Below are 23,131 nucleotides of genomic sequence, written 5' to 3' on the forward strand. Positions count from 1 at the left end.
GGGATGATTTTGAACAATTCCAGGACCTATTTAAAAGAGTGGCTAGCTCTCTGGACATCTCTCTGGAAGAGGTCCAGGTGACACAACACAAACTGGTGGACATCTTGAACACCTCCTCTTCGTCCAAAATAGCTTTGCCAATGAACAGCACGATAATGGAACCTGTCAAGACCATTTGGCAGACCCCTGCAACTGCTCCTCCAACCTGCAAGAGGTCTGACAAAAAATAATATGTGCCAGCAAAGGGCACAGAGTTCCTCTTCTCCCAACCGACACCCAATTCACTGGTGATCAACGCAGTCCATGAACGTGGCAGACAACAGCCCAAGACCACACCTCATGATAAGGTCTAGAAAAGCTTTGACTATTTCGGCCGCAAGACTTACTCTTCGGCTATACTACACCTCCACATAGCTAATTACAAGGCCTCTCTGGCAAAATATGATTACAATAACTACACAAAGTTTTCTGAATTTATTGATTTTATTCCGGAAGATAAGAGAGAACAATTCACACCACTTGTATCAGAGGGACAACTCATCTCCAGAACAGCCCTCCAAGCCACACTGGACTCTGCAGACACAGCTGCAAGATCAGTGGCAACTGCAGAGGTGATGCAAAGGGCCTCATGGCTCCATCTCTCCAGCTTTCTTAGGGAAGTACAATCCACGATCGAAGACTTACCATTCGAAGGGCTCAAACTCTTCGCCGAAAAGACTGACGAGACTCTTCACATGCTCAAAGATTCATGAGCGACACTGCGATCTCTGGGGATCTATACGCCTAGACCCAAGAAAAGGCCGGAGTTGTTATGCTCCTCAACGTTTCCGCCATTCTCCGTATTCACAACATCAGCAGTATGAGTCACGGGGCTGCAAACAGAGGCCATCGAGGGGACCCAGCCTGCTCCTGTAGCTGTGTCGCAGCCAGCAACATCCAGCCAACAAAATGTGAAGCCTTGGCTGAGGGCCCAAGAACCCCATGTCTGTCTGTCTGCTGCAGACATCTACTCTCTCCCGACCATTTGGAGACTGCCTGCTTCTGTTTTATCCAATCTGGAAAACCATCACATCCAGTCAATGGGTGCTAAAAATCATATGAACTGATTACTCCATCCCCTTTCTTTTCAAACCTCCTACCCACTCTCCTTCTCCATCCGTCTTCAGGGACCCATCTCACAAGCCTCTGCTGTATGACCCACCTCATACATATAGGAGCAGTAGAACCGGTTCCAACAAAACTCAGAGGGAGGGGCTTTTATTCCCACTATTTTCTCATGAAGAAGAAGTTGGGTGGATGGAGACCAATACTCAACCTAGGCCAACTCAACAAGTTCATCAGGACACAATGATTCAAGATGGTCCCACTAGAGAGAGGGGATTGGTTCTTGGCTCTTGACCTCCAGGATGCATATTTTCATATAACTATCCATCCTTCCCATTGGAGGTTTCTCCAATTTACTATTGGCCAGGAACTTTTCCAATACAAGGTTCTTCCTTTCGGTCTATACACTGTCCCTTGGTTTTTTTTTTTTTTTTTTTTTAAGTACTAGCAGTGGTGGCGGCCTACCTCTGCAGAAACGGGATCATGATATTCCCTTACTTGGACGACTGCCTGCTGAAAGCACCAACATGGAAAGTGGCTTTAGAAGCCACCGAACAGATGGAGACCCTTTCCATGAGATTTGTGCTTTTATTTGGTGGCCTAAAGTCCACTCTAATGCCAGTGCAAAAGTTGGAGTTCATTGGGGCCCATATCAGCTCTCCTGAGGCCATAGCCTCCCTACCACGACAACATTTCCTTGCTCTAACCAATCTCATAGCCACAACATGAATCAGTCCCCAGGTATCTATCAGGACTTGCCTACAACTTCTCGGTCACATGGCTCCCACAACTTTCGTCATCGGTCACATGAGATTACACATGCGTTGCCTCCAAGGGTGGCTCCGTATATATTATGTCCTGCACAAACACAGCTTAAACAAATGTTGGACAAAATAAGACTTTCTACTCTGGTGGACAAACCCAGACAACGTCTGCACGGGAGTGCCCTTCCTTCAGAAGATGCCAACATTAACCATCACCACAGACGCTTTGCTCCTCAGATAGGGGACACGCCTGTATCTGCATTCTGTCCAGGGTCGCTGGTCCCCTGCAGAATCCCTTCTCCATATAAATCTGTTAGAACTACGAGCCGTCTGCAACACCTGCTCTCACTTCTTACCAATCATCAAAGGCAAGGCCATTCAGATCCTTATGGACAACATAGCTTGTTCTATTTTACATAAACAGACAAGGGGGAGCACAATCACACTCCCTATGCATGGAATCCATGAGACTCTGGCAATGGTGCACCAGGTACCGTATCCACATCTCAGCCTCAGACCTACCTGAATGCCAGAACACCACAGCAGATATTGTAAGCAGGCACTTTCCTCAGGACCACAAGTGGGAGCTAGACAACCGCATACTCCAAAGCATATTTCAACAGTGTGGGGGTCCCACAGATAGATCTCTTTGCAACCACATAAAATACCAGATACCCCCTTTTTGCTCCAGGCCAGGTCTTGGCATACATTCCTAAGGCGACGCCTTGCTCATCAAGTGGAACGCTCTCTTCCTATATGCCTTCCCTCCCATCCCCCTCCTGAACTGTGTGATCCACAAGATCAGGTAGGAGAGAGCGAAAGTAATTCTAATAGCCCCTGCATGGTCCCAACAAACCTTGTATCCTTACCTTCTCAGGATGGTGGTGGGGCCATTAATCACGCTCCCGCTTCTGCCTAATCTGCTGTCCCAGAGCTAGGGTTGCACACTGCATCTGGATCCGCAACAACTCCATCTCAGAGCGTGGCTCCTCCATGACTCAAAGGATCTGAGATGACCTGCTCGAAAGATGCACAAAACATATTATTGAATAGTCGCAGAGCAACTACCTGCCACACATACATACTCAAGTGGCGGAGATTTGATGTTTGGTGCCAGCAAAACAAGATGGCATCCTTTTCAGCCTCCTTACCCTCAATATTCGATTACCTCTTAGAACTTAAAAAGTAAGGTCTCTCCATTAGTTTCAATACGAGTTCACCTCTCCACTATTACAGCTTTTCACCACAAGGTGGATCAATGCTCTGTCTTTGCTCACCCTCTCACCAAACATTTCCACAAAGGCCTCACCAATGTCTATCCAGAGCTACGCGATCCCACTACACCATGGGGCCTCAACCTAGTCCTTTGCGTCCTCACCGGTTTCCCAGTTGAACCTATGGCTACATGCTCACTCCTACACCTTTCCATGAAGGTGGCGTTTCTAGTGGCCATTACATCTGCCAGACGTGTAGGAGAGTTGAGTGCTCTCATGGCAGACCACCATATACTGTCTTTTTTAAAGATAAAGTATCCTGAGACTGCACCCCAAGTTTTTATCTAAGGTCATCTCAACCTTCCACCTTAATCAACCCATTTACTTACTGACATTCTACCCTAAACCTCACGAGGATAAAAAACACCACACTTGGTACTCTCAACGCGTGGAGGGCATTGGCCTTTTATATAGACAGAATAAGACCATTTCGTAAATCACCCAGACTATTCGTCCCCATCACTGAATGCTCCAAAGGGAGTGCCAAACAGAGGCTCTCCAAGTGGATCTCCAATTGCATAAAACTATACTACCATCAATGTGACTGGCAACCCCCGCAGGGATTCGCACACATTCCACCAAAGCCCTCTCGACCTCTGTTGCTTTCCTTAACAACGTGCCCATTACGGACACCTGTAAGGCTGCAACCTGGGCCTCAATCCATACCTTCATGCAGCATTACGCATTGCAACACCTGATGCCTTCTTTGGGCTCACTGTACTGTCTTCTCTTACTCCTTCAACTCCGAAGCCCCCTTCTTCCATAGGAGGGCACTGCTCTGAACTCACCTAAAGTGGTGCACCCACAGGGACAGCACTCGAAGAAGAAGAGAAAGTTACTCATTGTGTGCAGTAACGTAGATTCCTCGAGATGTTTCCCTGTGGGTGCTCCACTACTCACCCTCTGTTTCCTCCTCCCCTCTACTTCGGAGTTTAATACTTATTCTCAGCAGTAGAGAAGAAACAGAGGGGTGTTTGGTCGCACGGCGCCAGTTAACCACCTGAGGCAGTGCAAGACGGGTTCAAATCTGAATATTTATTTAGCAAGAGGCACCATGTTAGACCCGAGTAAATGCCTGGTATTAAAGTTAAAACTTTATTAAGTTGCTGCCTCCCACTTTAAAATCCATCCCTGTGTCTGTTTCATTCTTATGCTCTTGATCAGCACATGCAGATTGGCTTAGATAAGAGGCACCAGTCAGTAGCTATTACCATACTACACCATGGGGCCTCAACCTAGTTGACACTATCTACTCTGTGACCTATGTAAAATTATGCAGTGGTAAATCCAGCTAGCTGAAACTCCTTTTCTCACCCCAAAGAGTTTGCTCAGTTTCTGTGAATTAGTTTGTGTTCTTATCTTAAGGTCTCATGGTACTGTAGGGAATGATACACAGTTGCTCCCTCTGTAACAATTTGGCAAAGTTCCATAGGTGGTAAGATACATAAATGGACGACCAGTAATTTCACTTCATCTGTCAGTGGTATGGACACCATAACAGCTTCATGACTTTACTGGATTCTCCAGCCACAGACACCTACTGAATGTCAAAGGGAACATAACCCTCTTCCAAGAAAGATGACTGTCCAACCCACCTGTTGCCAGTCCCCAGTGCCTGACCAGCCATATACATCAGGAGAGGTAGTAATTCTCTGATGTCTCAACAGCAGGTTGGGTGAAGTTCCTCCGTGGTTATCAGTCTAACAGAGTGGATATGTGCCCCAAAACACTTTTTTCAGCCAGGGAGTTCAGATGGGGCCCATTTCGGTGGACTATCCTGATTCCCTTGGTAACTGGGGCTGAGAATGAGCGAGAGATACATACACAACCACAAAACATACCCTGGAGAATATAGAGGTAGCTTTTCCATAGAGACACAAGAAAAGAACCTTGGTTCTCTGCCCGTCCTGACAGAAGTTTGCATGGAATTTACTACTCTTTAAGCTGGGAAGAAGGGAGCACAGATCCATCCTGAGGTGCTTGGAGGCATTTATGTGACTTTCCTGAGACGTGGGCCTAAGCAACTCTGGTTCACCAATGTGCAGATCAAATATAGGTCCCCTTGCACGTTAGGATTGCCCATCCTGGTGTGTCATGTGCCTGGGCAGGTTTTAGATTAAGTGCATTCCTCACTGCCTCATGATAGAGGAGTATGGTCTAATTCCTTGTGTTTTCTGTTGCTCCAGCTTCCTTCACTAGTTGTAAAATATAACCTAAACAAAGCTGGTGAATAAGTGGAGCTAAATCTTTCAACTGATGCCACAGAAAGTGGGATTGTCCTGGCACAAAGCAATACCACACAGGGCATTGCTATTTAGCAGTAGGAATTCAGTTTTTCTGGTGCAAAAGGATCAAACATATATAACTTTGTCATGTGCTCAGAATTGTGACATATTTTACTCTGTTTCATGTACTGCTTTAAATCTAATACCAAACATACAGGCAAGTCTCATCTTATATGCATTTAACATGCGTGAATTCAGCTTTGCGCAGTCTGCAAAAACAAAACAAAAAAGAGAAAAATAACAATTTAAATACTGTACCTGTAGTGCGGGCGATTCCGCCTGCCATTACACTCAATGTAATTTTGATTATACGTGATTTTCGCTTTAAGCGCTGACAGCGGAACGTAACCCCAGCATAAGATGAGATTCACCTGTACTATGTATTGTGTTTTAAATTTCACTGTTTTTTTTCCTTATGCTATTAAATTCTGAGGGGTCACAATGAGTCAGGAGAAGAAGCATTACTACCCTGTAGTTCCCAGTCCTCAGAAGGCAAGTACAGTTTTTAGTTCACAAAATGTTATCATTGTAGTATGTACATTTCTTATAAGATCATTCCATAAGTGATTAGTATATGGTGTTGGAATAACCTGGGTCCTGTGACCATCTGATCCAAGTGGGGTGTGTGAGGAAAATAAGCTTTCTCAAAGCCAACTCACGTGATGCTCTGTAGTTAAACATAGCATCTCTAGCTCATGTAGCACACTGCATCCCCTTGTGATCCAAAGTATCATGATTATATGTCTGATCTCCCTTATTCACCTTCTCCTAAACCTGGATTTTCAGCTAGGCAGAATGATACACTGCTTCCACAGAGCCAAGTTTAAAATAAAAGCTGAATGGTTCATTCTGTGTTTAATCATGGTAATATTTGTTTAATATTAATTGGTATTATAATGTTGGGATGTTTATGTATACCCAATTATGGAATGTAGGGTGGTACTGATAAATTTATCTCGGTGTTTATATGCTGTAAATAGAATCAGCTGTCTGCCTGCTTCCTTACTTGCTATATCATCAAGCCACAGACCTTTTCTTTTTCACTCATCCTCTTTTAGCTGGGCTTTGTACACAGATAATTGATTTTTTGTTGTTGGTGGTGGGTTTTTTTACTAAAATGAAAAAAAATTCTTATGCTATTTGCACTCTTGATAGGAAACAAAGCACAGACAGTATGAGTATTTATATTTAAATGTTTGTGTTTTTTAAAGGAAAAGGAGGGTTAGGGTTACAGAACCTGCAAAGTTAATAAAAGGTGACTTTAAAAGAAACCACAATTTTTAAACATTCCTTTGCTTGGTTTGGTAAACTGCAGCACAGTGCATGTGTAGAAAAACATGAAATTGATTGTTAGTGCTTTAAAAAACACATTAAAATCAGTTTTTTGTTTAAAATCAGATTTTTATTTAAATGTAGTCTTTTTAAAAAAAACTATTTAAATTTAAATTCAGACAACTTATGTTAAGGCCTAAATTTACTATAATTTATGAAGATAATGTAAATTTAAAACAATTAAGCAGTACATATTTGCTGCTGAAGTTTTAAAGAAAGTAAAACTACTGGACTGGTGGAAGTCCCTGGCAATGCACCTGGAACCAGAGTTTGCTGAAATGCTAAGTCAGCTTTTGACAGAAGTAGGAAACAAAAACAAAAAAAGCTGCAGGAGTAAAAAGAATTCAGGTAGAAGTCCAGCAGCAGAGTAGGGGGCTATCCTGTTTGTTGTACTGAATACAGCATGTATGATTACCCGCCTTGTGGGCGGGTGGCGTATTTACGCATTTAGTGCAGGGGGTTGTGGCCCTCAGAGACCAGGTACGGGCTCTGAAGACCAGAGTGGTTGAACTGGAGGAGCTAAGGAAGACAGAGAAAGAGGTACATAGATGAGACTTTCTGGACATATCAGTCCCACCCCCAGTCTGACAGCCTCTGTGCTGTTGAGGAGGATGAAAGTCTTAGGGAAGGAGAACATCAAAGTGGAGTGGAGGGAAACAATCCCATAGTTGGGACCCTCCTTCCAGATGGTGTCATGGTATCCTCTCACATGGAATCCTAGTTATTAGGAAGAGACAGATAATAGTAATGAGGGATTTGATCATTAGATAGCTGGGAGAATGGCATGGTGAACTGCCTACCGTGTGCAAAGGTTGTGGGGCTCTCAAGACATTTAGACAAGCTTATATGCAGTGCTGGGGAGGAGCCGGTGGGCATGGTACACATAGGTAGCAGGGAAAGGTACGAGAGAGATCTTGAAGGTCAAATTTAGGCTGCTAGGTCTCTTGCCTAAAAGTCCAGGACATTCATGGTAGCATGCTTGCAGTTCCATGCACAGGGCCAGTTAGGCAGAGCTGCAGGGTCTTAATGCGTGGATGAGATGATGGTATAGGAAGGAGGGGTTTGGTTTTCTAGGAACTGGGGAATCTTTTGGCAAAGATTTGACATCCTTACTGTATAGGCTCCACATAAACCAAAATGGAACCAGATTGCTAACCTGTAAAATTAAAAAATTTAAAAACTCCTCTACAACTTAAGGGCTGCAAGAAAGCCGACAGGTGCAGAGGAGCACACGGTTCTGACAGAAACATCCATTGGGGAGGATCTTTAACAGGGATTTTCTATATCCTAGTAAAGAGGAGAGGATAGAAGTTGCTAAAGTACAGGTAGGAGCTGAAGAGAAATAGTCAAATGAAAGAATTCCATTCAGTTACATCACATAATGGCAGACAGCTAAAACTTGACAAATTTTATAAGTGCTTGTATACAAATGCTAGAAATCTAAATACTAGTATGGGTGAACTTGCCTGACTGGTATTAAATGAAGATATTGATATAACAGGCATCATGCAAACTTGGTGGAAGGATGATAAATCAGTGGGACAGACTAATTAGCTGTTACAACTCAACAAAGAGCTCTTAGAGTCATTGTGGATAGTTCTTTGAAAATATCTGCTCAATGTGCAGTAGCAGTCAAAAAAGCTAACACAATGTTGGGAACCATTAGGAAAGAATAGATAATAAGACAGTAAATATCATAATGTCACTATATAAATCCATGGTATGCTCACAGCTTGGATACTGAGTGCAGTTCTGGTCTCCCCATCTCAAAAAAGATATATTAGAATTGGAAAAGGTATAGAGAAGGACAACAAAAATTATTAAAGGTGTGGAACAGCTTCCATATGCGGAGGTATTAAAAAGACTGGGACTTTTCAGCTTGGAAAAGAGATGAATAAGGGAAGATATGATAAAGATCTGTAAAATCATGAGTGGTGTGGAGAAAGTGAATAAGCAAGTGGTATTTACTCCTTCACATAACACAAGAACCAGGGATCACCCAATGAAATTGATAGGCAGCAGATTTAAAACAAACAAACAGAAGTATTTCTTCACCAGTGCACAGTCAACCTGTGGAACTCATTGCCAAGGAGTTTTGTGAATGCCAAAAGTACAACTGGATTCAAAAGGGAATTAGATAAGTTCATGGAGGATAGGTCCATCGGTGGCTGTTAGCCAAGATGGTCAGTGATGCAACCCCATGTTCTGGGTGTCTGTAGCCTCTGACTGCCAGAAGCTGGGACTGGATCACTCAATAATTGCCCTGTTCTGTTCATTCCCTCTGAAGCATCTGGCATTAGTTGCTGTCAGAGAGGATACTGGGCTAGATATACCATTGGACTGACCCAGTATGGCCATTTTTATGAGTCTTGTGCAAGTGCAGAGAAAATATTTTCTTCATTTCAGTTTATTTAACCAGTTCAGTTCAATGGCAATCTTGAAGGACATGGTGACTAGAAACAGTGTGTTCAGTTCACTAACTACAGCTAATGCTTCCTTTGTTTAATAAATCAGTTTTAAATGCAAAACATGTTCTGATAAACTTTGTAAAACTTCTTTCTTGGATATCCAGCACATTTAGCTAATAAAAAAATTAATTTCATTTAATTTTAATTTTCATCACATAGAACTTGACACAAATTACAAGTAAAAAATCAGCATGTAATAATTGCATTGTTCACTATTTTCTAACATAAATGAAAGAATTAAGAATCTGAATAAATGTAAATTAAGCTGTATAATTAATAATTTATATTTATTAATAGCTTAAATAAACTTGTGTAGATACACTATATCTTCCTGGTTAGCCAAAAAAAAATAAAAATAAAAAGCACAAAAGTTAGCGTAAATGCTATATTTTATTGCACATCAATGTGTTTTAATGGTTACTAATTAATGAGAATTAACCTTTCTTTAGGAAAATAACTAAAAAATACAAATGCAAAATGTTTGCCAATTTAAATAATGATTTAAAGTGGTCCACACTGATTGTAAATGAAATGTATAGTTTCATTGGTCAAGCTTAGTAAAATGCGAAGATAAGTGAACAATGAAAATCAAATTAGATTTATAAAATTCTCTCTAAGTTGTTAGTAATACAAGTAAGGAATCTGTTTTATGTAAATAAGGTTAATAAAGGTTGAGAAGAGATGGGTTAATTGTTTCCTGCTGTATAGTGAAAATATTTGAACTATTTAATGAACTTCAACTTAGTTTTCTTTTTGTAATTGTAGATACTTCAAAGCAGTCTTTTCCCAGTGTTCCTGGGATGTCCACTGGAACAATACTTGGTGCTGGAAGCATAGGAACTGAGATTGCAAATGAAGTATTAAACTTAGAAAGGTAAGGAAAATTGAAATTGTATTCTAATCTTTTAAGCAAAGAAGAGTAGAATGTGATGCGGGAAGCATAAGTAATTAAATGGGAATGCACTAGTGTACTGCTTTTATTTTATCATGTCATATGAGTTGGTGTTTTTTGGTTCAGCATTGGTACACTGCCTTAGAGACCAGGTATAGCAACTTAACCTGAGATTTCTGCATGACAGTGCAGAACACTGACCTGTTAACCATCTTAGTAGTATGCTAGTCATTCTTTATTTTAAAAAGTTTGCTTATTCACCCAGATTTCTAAAAATTGTATTATTCTGGATTTGTTACATCTTCACTTTAATTAGATTAGAACAGATACCTGGGGACTAGATTATTTCTAGTCCCCAGGGTGTCTGTTCTAATGTTATCTTCAAATGGCCCCTGTCTGTTCATACTTAAGAGATGTGCCATCAGTGCAGCTCTGACGTGGAACCTTCTTGTAGCAGTGCTGTTGGAAAGCCCTTACAGACCATCCCTCTACTCACTGTTCCTGAATATTGTGAGGGTGAGGTTCTAAATGGCGATCTGGCATTCCAGCCACCTCAGTTTCTTCCAAGCACAGTTGCAGCCAGACCATGAACCTCACCAAGTCATTCCAACTGGGAATCATCGACTCAAAACTCAGTGCCTTGGCTAGCTCTGTTGGTGTAGAATTAACCATTTAAATTTAATTTCTTCTAAATAAAGAGGTTTTTTTTAATTCATTTAAGTCAATTCCTGTGCCTCAGCATAAATCCACAGATCCAAAAGAGAAAAGACCTAGGATTTAAGAGTTGTGCCTCTTCTCCTGCTGTGTTCCCAGCTTCAGACACCCATGCAGGGTCTTAGCTGGGAGAAGGTATTCTCAATCTTGCTGTGCCATATGGCACACCTTCACCCTGATAACTCATAAGGTATGTGAAAAGTTGCTCCAAATATTCTGGAATTACTTCTCCAGGAAGCCTTAATGGCTAAGTCTTCTGATTCCAGGTTTTTAGAATCCATGAATACAGATAGACCTGCTTCAGCCCCAGCTCCTTCAAGGATTCAAAAGAGTATACAGTCCTGTCCAAACTACTGACCTCCGTTCCTGGGGTAAAATCTAGCATCACAGTACCAAAGGATCTGCAGCCATCAGATCTGACCATTCAACAAGTTGGGCTCCTGCCTGTGTTGACCTTTGATGGCAGAACCAGGCCTCAGGAATGCAATCGTTGGGATCCAGCACCTTCTGTTCTGAGCAAAAGAAATGCTGCAGCCATTGGCTTCTGTTAGCTGGCCAGTCTGTACATCAGGACCCCCTCAGATCCCATGGCCTCAATTCCAAGACTTTCGGAGCCCAAACCAAAAATAAAGGAACCTGGTGACAATAAATTCGGAAAGAAGGGTCGTACCCAAATATAACAAGCATATCTGTTCCAAAAAAAAAAAAAAAAAGCCAGAAAAGGCTCCAGGCACAACTTCAGACTCCTCAATGTTGTCTGCTTCCACTACTGCAGTGATGGCCCAAGTTCATAAGTCAATTCCAGAACTGTACTCTGCAGTGAGAACCATACTTTGAGCCAAAGGCCACCCCAGTTCAGGGGAGAAAGGTAAGGGAATCTTTAAAAAAAAAAAAAAAAAACCACGCAACATTTTAGTGTTTTTTGTTTTGTTTATCCCTCCTCCATCTTCCCCACTGGGAAAGAAAAGTAAAAAAACCCTCCTCTCAGTTACAGGTTTCCCCTGAAGTTTGGCTACATTCCTCAGGACCCCTCCAGGGTCCCTAGGGAAGCTTGCCTCACCATTTTCTGTACTATACTTACCAAGACTAATACTGTCTCCAGTTTGAATTCTCTCTAATCTGCATTGGGATCCACAGTCAGACTACTCAGGCCAGTACAGACCTGTTAACTTGCCACCTTTTTTTTTCTCCTGCAGCTGGGGGAGGTCTCTGGGGGTGGGTCTGACCCTCAGTCACTCTTTGCAGGGGAAGAGGAAATCCCGTCCTCCCCTGCCTCCAGCCCAGCCAGGACTAGCAGCTGATTCCGGCTCAGGGTAGGAGCCACTGGCTGGGGTGTCCGCAGCCCTGCGATGATTAACCTCTCTTCTGGGTGCTTGAAACGATGTATCTGCGCAGCTATGGAGCGGTGCGTAACTGCTCTTGCAGCTTCCCTGTCAGCAAGTCATTTTTCTGCGGGGAAGCAAAGAAATCTGTGGCGGACATGAATTCTGCTCACTCACAGTGGTGCATAATTCCCCTAGGAGTATAGGATGGAGAATCTGATGCTGAATACTGGCAAGAATGAAATATGCCATCTTGGGTTAGATGACCTTACTGGCTTTTGCCTAGCTATTAAAGGGATGCTGACCAGTCCCATCTTTACAAAGATCTCCTCTCCTCAGTGGGAACAGGATAAACTTTGCACGTTGGATCGAACTCATCTGGATGAATCTACACCTCCACTTCAGAGGGACCCTTGTCCAATGTTAGTCCCTGATATCTTATCAGAAGATGAACCAGAAGGTCTCACCGAATTCCAGAACACTGGCATGGAACCAGTTAACCAATGTCTCCTGATGATATATAAAAATACAACTGAGTTCAAAAAAGAATTAGATAAGTTCATGGAGGATAGGTCCATCAGTGGCTATTAGTCAAGATAGTCAGGGATGCAACCACTTGCTCTGGGTGTTCCTAAATCTCTGAATGCCAAAAGCTATGAATGAATGACAGTGGATGGATCACTCTATAGTAAATTGCCCAGTTCTGTTCATTCCCTCTGAAGTGTCGGGTACTATTCACTGTGAGAAGATGATACTGGGCTAGATGGACCATTGGTCTGAACCAGCATGGCCATTCTTATGTTCTTATGTGGAGTCTCCTCGGCTTCTTCATCAGAAGATGATATTCAGTTTCATGAACTAATAGAAAGAATGGCTACAATGTTGAAAATATTCACAGTGGAAGAGACTTCTCATCCTGTGTGTTATTTTGAAAGCTCCTTCCAGCAGTGAAATGACACTCCTCATTTTGGAACCATTATTGCAGCTGGCCAAGATTATATGGTCAAATCCTGCAACTGGTCAAGTAATGTCTGATGAACTGTTCTACTTTTTTAAGTACTATATGAAAGATTTTCACTTTTCCACAAACATCTGGCTCCCAGTTCACTGGTGGTTGCTGCTGTTTCCTAGAACAAAAGGACAGGCATCTTTCACCCCATCCAACAAAAAAATGGAAAAAGCTTGATGCCTTCAGCAGAAAAAAGTCTTCTCTTCAGCATCAGTGGATGTTGGGGTTTCTAATCATCAAGTTATGTCCAGCTACCCGTACTATCTGTGGGAGAAGGCTATTTTTGTCACATCTCTTCCTGAAGATTAGTAAAAGCTGGTGAAAGTCCTGAGCCATGTTTAACTCCTGAGACTCAGCAGCCAGGGCAGTGATGTCAGCAGTCACATTAAAGCAACATTTGTGGCGGAGATCATCTGACCTTCACCAGAAATAAGAACGCATATGGAAGACCTTGCCTTTTAAGGAGATGGTGTGTTCAGTACAAGACCAGATGCAGTCTTAAAAAATCTGAATGACACTAGATCTACAGTTAGATCTCTTGAGATCTACTAACCATCAAGAAGAAGAATTGGTATTCCAGCCTTTAAATAACAATACCCTTCCTCCTCATTCTACTATGTATGTAGGACGCATGTTGTTGCTAAAAGAGGTGGACCACTGTGGACCTAGAGTGACCATTGGCAGAGGAAGTTAAAGAAGAATGAGCTCCTACACCACGCCCAGCTGTGAAGGGATGCTCTAGTTGTAAGTTTGCTCTTCTACATAGGTGAAGAATGCAGGCAGAACAGTCACCCCTCAAATAAGGAGAGAGAGAGGAGGGTCATTGGTGCAGAGGAAAAGGGAAAGAAAAAAGAGGGATGGAGTTAGTATATACTGAGGCCTTCTTGAAAGGGCTACTCTCCCACTCTGGCACAGTATATGGTTGCCAGATTTCCTGGGTTTGTTTCAGGAAAAGACTAAGCACCCAAAGCAGACTTGGGCACTGTTTCAGTTCCTGGAGAACCAACAGTGGCAGTGGGAGGTGAAGTTTGGATCTACAGAGTGACTGTCCTTACTGGAGAAGGAGCAACAAACCTGCTGGAGAGCCTGAGAAAAGAAGCACTCAGTTGTCACAGGCATAGGGTAAAGAAAAATTATTTGCGCCAGGAGTGCTGAGGACCAGCCAGGGTGGTGTGCTTTGCTGGTGGCTGGTTGGGGTAAATACAGAGTCTGAATAATATGTTTGTGGAGATGCAGATCACTGCCCCTAAAAAATATGGGATCTGTGGACCGCTATTAACACTCCCCCCCCTCACCCCCCCAAAGCGACATGAGGGCTGGGTGAAAAAGCCAGAGGCCTTGGTGGCAGAAGCACCTAAGGGGGTTGGGACTGAGGATGTGGTATTGGCGGCAGTAAATCTAAGAGAAAAACTAGCAATAGTAGAGAAGTCCTTGTGGGAGCCCTGAAGAGAGAGAGGAGCTAAAGAGAAGTTTAGGTTGGAGTTTCAGGTAGTGCTCCTGGAAGATGAGAAGGGGGTATGCACAGGTGGATAATAGGCACACTTAAAGAAGGCTCCTCCCCAAGGCAAAAAGATCCTGTAGCAGGTAGGGTACAGTCTTGAGGGGTAGTGTGATGAATACCCCATCCTGAGTTTGAAAGAATTAATGTGGGCTTGAGAGGCCAATTAACTAACCTGCTTGTACCTGGGTGGTGAGCAAAGCCTAATTCAAGATGAAGCCCAGCTGGGAAAGAGCTGGGTGGTGCTATACAAGTAGGAGGTTCCCAGAAGAAGGGGGCTGCAGGGAGAAAGGGAAAGGAACCCTGCAGTCCCCTTCTTGGTAGTAAAGAACAGAAGAGCAAGAGTTGACACAGACAAAGTTGTGATGGAACTGACTAGAGCTGGGATATCCCGTTGAGTAGAAGGCTCATGCAGGGCCCTGAAGTAAAGGGGAAGAACTGGCTCAACCAGGGAGAGGCCAAACCCAAAAGCAGGAGGGTGACCCTGGAGGATTTTGGCAGGGGTAGAACTCCTAGATGGAAGGACCTTGGGAGTAGAATACTGCAGGGAGCCTGTTTGCGGGAGCCCTGACATGAGGGTTGTGGTGGATCTGCAACACTGCCAAGGGAAGGAACCAAACACCCAGGAAGAAGTCCTGGGAGGCATTGCTCATTACAAGAGCCCAGAAAGGGACTTGGAAAAAGCGAAGTCCAGGGAGGTAGCAGAAAACATCTGACTGAGCAGACTTCAGCTTCTGATTACAGGGTCCTTGGATTGGAACCCAGTGTAGTAGGAGGGCCTGGATTCCCTGAACAGTCACTGGGAAGGGTGATGTGAGGCCCCTAAGAAGTGGGTAAAGACAACTGAAAATCCTGAGTGCAGGCATGTAGCAATGGTGGGATCCAGAGTTGAGGGTCAAAGACCAGATATAAGGATTGGGACTATTTGTTGGACTTTTTATTAGTCTGAAATGGGTAGAAATAAAAAATGAGCTGGTTGGATGGCTGAGTCGCAAGAAGCAGCAGACAGCTGCGGGACCAGAGCAACCATTCTATACCACCCCCCATTCTATACCATTATTTCCAAACAGCTGTATTCTGATATTTGGAAGCTATGTGCTCCAGAGTGAGTAATTTTGTACTGAAGTGTTCATGACCGTTTTTCCTGAAGTCTGTTAATTTTGATGATTGAGGAAAAAGCAAAAATGTGTTCTACTAATTATCATCCCGTGTCGTGATATCTATCTTTTCCAAAATTTGGAGCAGGAAGTGTGTGAGCTATGTGACAGAATTTAAGCTTCGCTTTTGACAAAGCAGTGTTGTCTGAAGTCTCAAAGCTTATCACCTGTGGTTTTTTGGTGGGTACTGCTATGCTCTGACTAAATAAGATTCTCATTTTAAAATGGAAGGGATTGAAGTTCATACTCAACAGTAAATTTATTGTACAATATGCATATATATATTTTTTTAGGTTACATTGTTCTCCATCTATTGGTGAGTTAAGTCCATCTGATCTTATGAGGAAATCTTCTCCAACTTTAACTCCAAAATGCAGCAATGTAAGTATATCATTGACTCCAAGAATTTTCAGTGAAAGGTCACTATCAAATAATTCAGACCTACATTTGATCTACCTTAAAACTGATTTTTGTGTGTGAATTCATGCCAGTGCAAAGTTTCTGACAATCCTGTGTAGTGAAGTCTTCTGTTCACAGAAGCGGTATGACACAGGCAGCAAGAGTACAAACTTCTCTTTGCTACACCACCAGTGAGCCTCAGTTCAAGCCTTGAGGAACCATCCCTCATGGCTGAGAAGATTGTTCAGGTCTCGGGGAATCTTTGCTGAGGTTACAAAAAAATGCTATATATGGGGAGAGTTTTTTTTTTTTTTTTTTTTTTTTGTGATGTGGACTTTTTTCGAAACTTGGAAATGAATTGAAACCACCACCCCGGATCCATCAGCTAGTTACAAAAATATTCATCTAGGCTGAATTCAATTCAGCAATATGAAGATAAATGTCTGGTTACTATGACCATTCATCTATACCTTCCCCCTTCCCCTACTGTTAAACAATTGTAATCCATTGAGGTGTATCCTCTGAATTTTAAATCTTTTTTTAAAAGAGGTGTAGAGAAGCCGCATATTCTATGACTCTCTACCATTCTTTCTAACCCAAGAGTGATGTTGACTGATGTCACAGCCTGGGGCGGGTATGCATAAAGAATCTTCTTGCAAGATTGTACAATACTGCCTTTACTGTTATCAATGTACACCATACTCCCAATCACTTATTTCTTTCCCTCCAACAACATTGTTGTGAATCCAGTTGCTGTCTTTCCACTTAAACATAGCTTTTCTTCTCTGATTCTGAGTTTCTTTCAACAGCATTGTGCTACACTGATTGATTTTTTTTTTTCCTTTCTCCCTCTTTTATACCTGATGTCCATTCCACCCATGGATTTCTGTAGATCTGTCCTTCTAAGAACTGATTGGCTCATAGATATTGAACTACCCTCTAATTAGTGCAGCCTACTGTCATAGAAGCACTCTCAGCACTTCAACTATATATTGTGTTGATTTAAAGGTTCTCTTTGAATGTGTCACTTAGTGTTGTTCCTGCTTACTTCAGTGAAGTCTTGTTATTTTCCCTTCCAGTACTGTAATGTGCACCATAGAATCCAAGATAACAAAAAGCTCAGAGAGCTACTCTGTTTAAATTACAGATATGAATGGTGCATGGACTAGGGATGAAGACAAACTTATTTTACTGGGACTCTTTTCATTTTTCTATATGGGAAACTGCTTCCACAGCCACAGTGGCAGAGCTATCACTGCCTCTTGCCCCTAGGGACAGTCCCCTAAAGGAAAAGTGGTTTATTGCCAAACCAACGTGGTAGATCTTGCTCTGTTATCTTGAAAGTGAAAAGACTTCAGTTTCCACTGCTGTCAACCTGGCACTCCTAGACTCCATGTAAGCACTAAAAACCATTTAAAACCATTTTAAATCTTAGCGTGCTGAACACAAGATTTAAAATATAACAGAAATACCAGCATTTTTTTAAAACAAATTTTCACATTCCAAATAATTTAGTTTACGTATGGAAACTAAAATGTGGTGGGTCTTTTTTTAAAGCTAGGATGTATTTTTCATGAAAATACATTTTTATTGTTACAGTCAGCTTGTAGAGATTATAGCACATGAAGTGGAAAAATGTGAGCCTTGATCGTTTTTTAGACTCAGAGAAATTCATTAATTTGTATGGTGGTTTTAATCAATTTATAACTTAACTTTATTATTTTCATTTTTTTGTGCTTTCAGGTGCCAAATAAAGAGTTGATTCAGTTATGTCCTTCAGAAATGGAGGACTTGGAGACCTTGGGGCAAAATCAGGGCACTGTTTCATTCCCAAGCAATGAACCTCTTCTCAGTAAGAGCTCTTTTACTGCAATTCATGGCTAATTCTTTAAAGAAAACTCTGTTAATGGTTGCAGCTTTATCACAACAAGGTAGTATAGTAGGTGTGTTCAAAGATTCTGCCAGTTTTGAGAGATTATCATGGTTCCTATTTTAATTATACCCCATGATAGCAGTGAGAGCCTGGAGCAGAAGTTCACTGTACATTCTCTTGCTCTCCAAGACTCACAAATAGACTGCTTTGCAGTTCTTCCTTCCAAAACCAGGAGCTGTGCAGGATTAAGGGAACTGAATATAATCTGCCATGATGTGCAGACCCTCTATGTAAAAAGTATGGATGCTTGTGTATGTAGAGCTGATTGAAACATAAACATTTTGCAATACTGGTTGGAATTTTGAAGTTGTTTCAATTTCATATGGTCGGAAACTGACCCATTTTTCTTTTTATATTGAAATCTTGTTTTCTATCAAGAACTGAGATTTTGGTAAATACAAAATTCTGGAATGTTTTAAAATAAAAATATGGAAAACATTGTTTTCATTTTTCACAATCTAAAAGCAACAATGTCTTTTAAAATTTTGATTATTTAAAAATAAGGCCATTTTTTTTAACCAAGAAGATAAAGATTGATAAGCTCTTCTTTTGTGTGCTGTGACAGGTGAGCTTCCTACTTAAGTGGCATGAACTGGAATAAAGTTTTCTGCTTAAATGGTGTGACATGAAGTTTGCCAGTTAACTGGCATGGATTGAAATTTGTCATTTTATTAACATGAAGTTTAAGATGTGCCTCTGGAGTGGCATAAATTTAGTCCCAGAATCAAGTTACCTATTCTTTTGACTAAGCATCTCTCCTGAATCCAAAACTTGCTTCAATTTACCCATCTTTGAACACATGTAAGAATGAAAAGTGCCCTTTGTCTTGAAGGACAGCTGCTGTTTTAAAAGTAAGTTTGTTTGGAAAGTGACCTTGTTCTGTAAGTTTTTTGCTGCATAAATAGTGTTGTTTAATTATTTCCTAGGTGACAGTTGCCAGTTGGATTTTGATGCAATGTGTGAAAATGATGATACTGCCATGGCGTCTCTCATGAATTACTTGGAAGCTGAAGGAGGCCTTGGGGATCCAACAGAACTCTGTGATATACCATGGACTCCCTAGTGGTTCTTTTATATACAAATGAGAAGAATGTAAAATTCTGTAATGCACAACAACCGCACATCCTCAAGTACTGTATTGGTCATTTTTAAGGCTTTATTTTAATTCATATTTACTATCTGTATATTTGCTAAGACTTTTATGCCTTGTTCACAAAGAAATGGCTTGTTCTGCACATATAGAAAAAATGTGATATTTTTTCATGACAGAGAACCTCAAAATTGTATTGATCCATATCTGACTAGAGTGCTTACAACACGTGGTTATATTTTTGCTAAAAAGCTTTAACCCAAAGATACTGTACAATGTATAGGAATAACCGTGTTCATCTAAATGTTTTAATACTTTAAAAAACAAACAAAAAAAGCTTTTATTTGTAATTTTCTTTTAAGAATTGGGTGGAAAAGTATTTCTCCATGTCACTTCTGTAGGACTTTCTCTACTTGCACAGTTTGAGAAATGTTTTTGTACCTCTAAGCTTTCTTTGAAAATATGGTTTCCACACTGCAAAATTGTAAGAAAAGTACTATAGGACAAAAGGGGACATTGCCGTTTACAATTCTTTGCCCTTTTTAGAAGTATTGTGTACAATTTTTGTAGTCAAGTAAAAACAAAAGAAAAAACAATAGTCTGGGAGCAAGAAACCAAGTTATAGGATTTGTGTTAAATTATCCAGTATGCTGACCAGGAAAAGGATTTGAGAGTTCTGGACAAACAATGTTAAACATTGTCCCACAGCACAAATGTGACTGGTGGGGAGGAAGAGAGACAAAATAGTCTAATACAAAGTATTATTTAAATATATTAGTAGAGGGACAGAACACAAAACCATAGTAGTAATACTGTAACTGTAATAAAACCATTTGGTCACTATAGTTTGGGGGATATTATTGCCTTGGAAATATGTGTTAGAGCAGTGGATTTCAACCTCTTTTCATTTGCAGTTCCCTAAAAAAATTTGAATGGAGGGATGGATCCCTTTGGAAATCGTAGACATAGTCTACAGACCTCCAGGGGTCCATGGACCACAGGTTGAAAACCACTGTTATAGAGCATAGCTATTTAAAGAAAGCAGATATAAAATTAGTCAATATAATCTTACGTCTGGAGAAAAGTGAGAATTGAGGAGCCGGAGATTTTAAAAAGTAATAAAGTGGAATTGAGACTAGTCAGAAGTGGTAAAGTATGCTGGACCTTAATGGCCTTTTCCTGCTTAATGTCTTATGTAAATACAGTTTTCCAAGCTTTGCCCAATAATATTAGGTGTCTCAGGTTGGGGACCTAAACATTGAGGCATCCAAAATCACTAGCCACTTTTGAAAGAATCCTGGCCTTTATCTCTGTCTATTAATTGAGACTGCTGGAACTACATTTGAGTTATGTAACTGCACAGAGTAGTGGGAGAAATGTGTGTGTATGTATTGGCTATAGGTGGTTTGTAAGTGGCAATATAGGGGTATATTACATTTTGTGAAAAGGGCACTTAAGTATAGAATACCTTTTATAGTACTTGTATTTTTGGAGAAATCAAAAGTTTTCTATTACTTAATGCTAGCTGCAAATACTTTTGTGGTATTACAATCCTTTAATATATAATTGCTGTATTTTGCATTCTTATTTCTAATTTTATAATCTTCTTGCAAAACATGTGATCCAGTTATGACAGATCACCCTTGAGTGCAGCACTGTTAATATGTTGCATTAAAACAATATGGTGTTAGTATCCAGATATGGATGTCTTAGCTTGTACATTGTATGTGCAGTTAAATGAGTCAGTCAAAGGATTATGCCATATATGCTCCCCCCAAAAAATTCGTGAAATGAAAGAAAAGCATTGAAAATGTTTTGAGATGTGTAGATCTTTTTGTTTTAGAATATTTTTTACAATTTGAAAACACAGGTTCAGTTTGTAAGTAGTATGTCGTCTTCTTCTAAATGTAAAATTATGAATACCGTTAGTTTAATGGAAGAGATTGCAGTTAATGTAGACATGTGCCTAACATTAAAGGTGATGGTTGACTCAGCAGACATCAGATGCATCTAGATAAGAGTGTAGAATGGTGTATAGAAAATTTCCTAGGATATTTCAAGAAAAAGAAATAAGTAATTACCCTAAATAGCCACTAGATGTCAAACTTCCTCCAATATTATTTGACAATAATTTGACTCAGAAAGGTGGGATACTATAATCTTCTGTGATGTATTAACTCCTATACTTAACTGGAACAGCTGTATACCTTATAGACATTAGAGAAAATTACTGGATGTCTGAAATGTATACATTTCTAACCCTGAGGACAATAATATCTGATATAATTTTACTGCTAGAGCTGAATTTGGCCCTTGATATGGAGCAATACAGAAAATCAGGACTCTTTCTCAGAATTGTGATCGGATTCTATTTTTATAATGGTTTCTGAAAGATGGATTCTAATTATTACTTTAATTGTAGGGAAAGTTATGAAACACAATGGCTGTTTTCCTTATTCGGCGTTTGCTAATTGAACATTTAAAGTAAAAATAAATTCTAATTAAAACAAGTTCTATAGGTAACCTAGAGAAATAAATAGTTTAAAACCAGATGGTTCAAAGAAGAGTCCAGATACTTCCATGCAAGAATGAGAGTATTAATTCTTACAAGAGACAATATTACCATGCATAGTCAAACCGCTGTTTTGGGATTCCTCCCAGATTACTCCTGGAAAATCTTTTTTACCTTAGAGGCAAATCTATTGTAGAACTAGTTTTATTCGCTAGTTTGCTAAGCCCTTTGTAATCAGCAACCTGTACAGTATATGTGTCTGTTAGCTGCTTTCTTGAACCCTTTCTATTTGCAAAACCATTTGTCAAACTTGCGGATTTCACACCATTCTACATTGTACAATGTCTTTTTTGTAAATATTTATGATGATAAACGGCGAGGCGAAATTAAAATATATTTTATACAAATTTGAGGTAATTGTGTGTTTGTTTAAAGCCCGGTGTTTTATTGTGGGTGTGGTAGCACTGTAATAGTTAAGATTGTGCCAGGATTTCTATTTTAACTGGGATGAAAAGGGGGTCTCTAAAAGTCTGTGTTTGGAGTTTGAGGATCCATTTAATGAGCTGCTTGCACGTTCCATGGCAGTTTTTGGTGAGGAAAAATATAAGTTAGTTCTGATGGTTTGAAAAAGTACCACTCGCCCAAATCTTTGCTCCTGCCTGACGTTTTATTTGAATCCCCTTTTTTAAACATACTAGAGCAATGTGATGTATGAAATGAAATGGGGAGGGGAGAGTTCAATTTATTTGTAACAATGTTTCTTAAAAGTGGTAATGTTTGTATAAATAGCAATTGAAGGTTTAAAAAAGTTAGTGTTTGAATGTTAAAAATGATACGATGTTGCTGGTCAAGGTAACCATTGTTACGGATGACTTAACTCCTATGCTTTTGTTGGCACAATGTTGCTGAAGATACACACTATACACAGAGGGTTTAGAATGACACAAAGTATTGGACGTACAGCTTACTACCACACTACAGGACTTCAGAAGATACCACTGTCACTTTTGCTAATATAATTTGGCTCTCCCTCCTCATGTAACTGTAGACCATGGATAGTGGTTTGGGAGTCTGCTCATACCTCTGACCTGTTTCTTGAGCTCAAGCACTAGATACATTTAGGTCCAATCCCTGCAAATATGTATGGGGATTTGAACACTTGTGGATTTCTGCAAATGTGGAGAGCCTTCCCCAGATAGGGTGGGTAACCCAAATTAACTGGGATTTTGGGGGAGGGGGGCAGTGGCTGTCTAATGATGGTCCCCAGTCAGGTCATCTGTGGGAGAATGAACCCACCACTTCTAGGTTTAAAAGCCTGTGCAGTCAATGACTAAGGCCATTAGGTTAACAGCAGAAGCAAACTCCTAAACCTCCAGGT

The 23,131-nt window shown here is 40.8% G+C and overlaps 1 protein-coding gene across 1 annotated transcript in view; it reads left to right on the top strand.

The window, feature by feature from the left end:
- The window catches only part of ARNTL2 (aryl hydrocarbon receptor nuclear translocator like 2), a gene marked incomplete in the record, with an annotated part of 64,301 nt that extends 43,945 nt beyond the window's left edge, over positions 1-20,356 (top strand). The window contains 5 exon segments of the mRNA XM_034783071.1: positions 5,861-5,919; positions 9,993-10,101; positions 16,113-16,200; positions 17,962-18,070; positions 19,078-20,356. Of these exon segments, the coding sequence (XP_034638962.1) occupies positions 5,861-5,919; positions 9,993-10,101; positions 16,113-16,200; positions 17,962-18,070; positions 19,078-19,214 (502 nt within the window).
- Between the last annotated feature and the right edge of the window lie 2,775 nt (positions 20,357-23,131).

This window comes from Trachemys scripta, chromosome 1 (genome assembly GCF_013100865.1).
Source record: "Trachemys scripta elegans isolate TJP31775 chromosome 1, CAS_Tse_1.0, whole genome shotgun sequence".
Classification (NCBI taxonomy): domain Eukaryota; kingdom Metazoa; phylum Chordata; order Testudines; family Emydidae; genus Trachemys; species Trachemys scripta.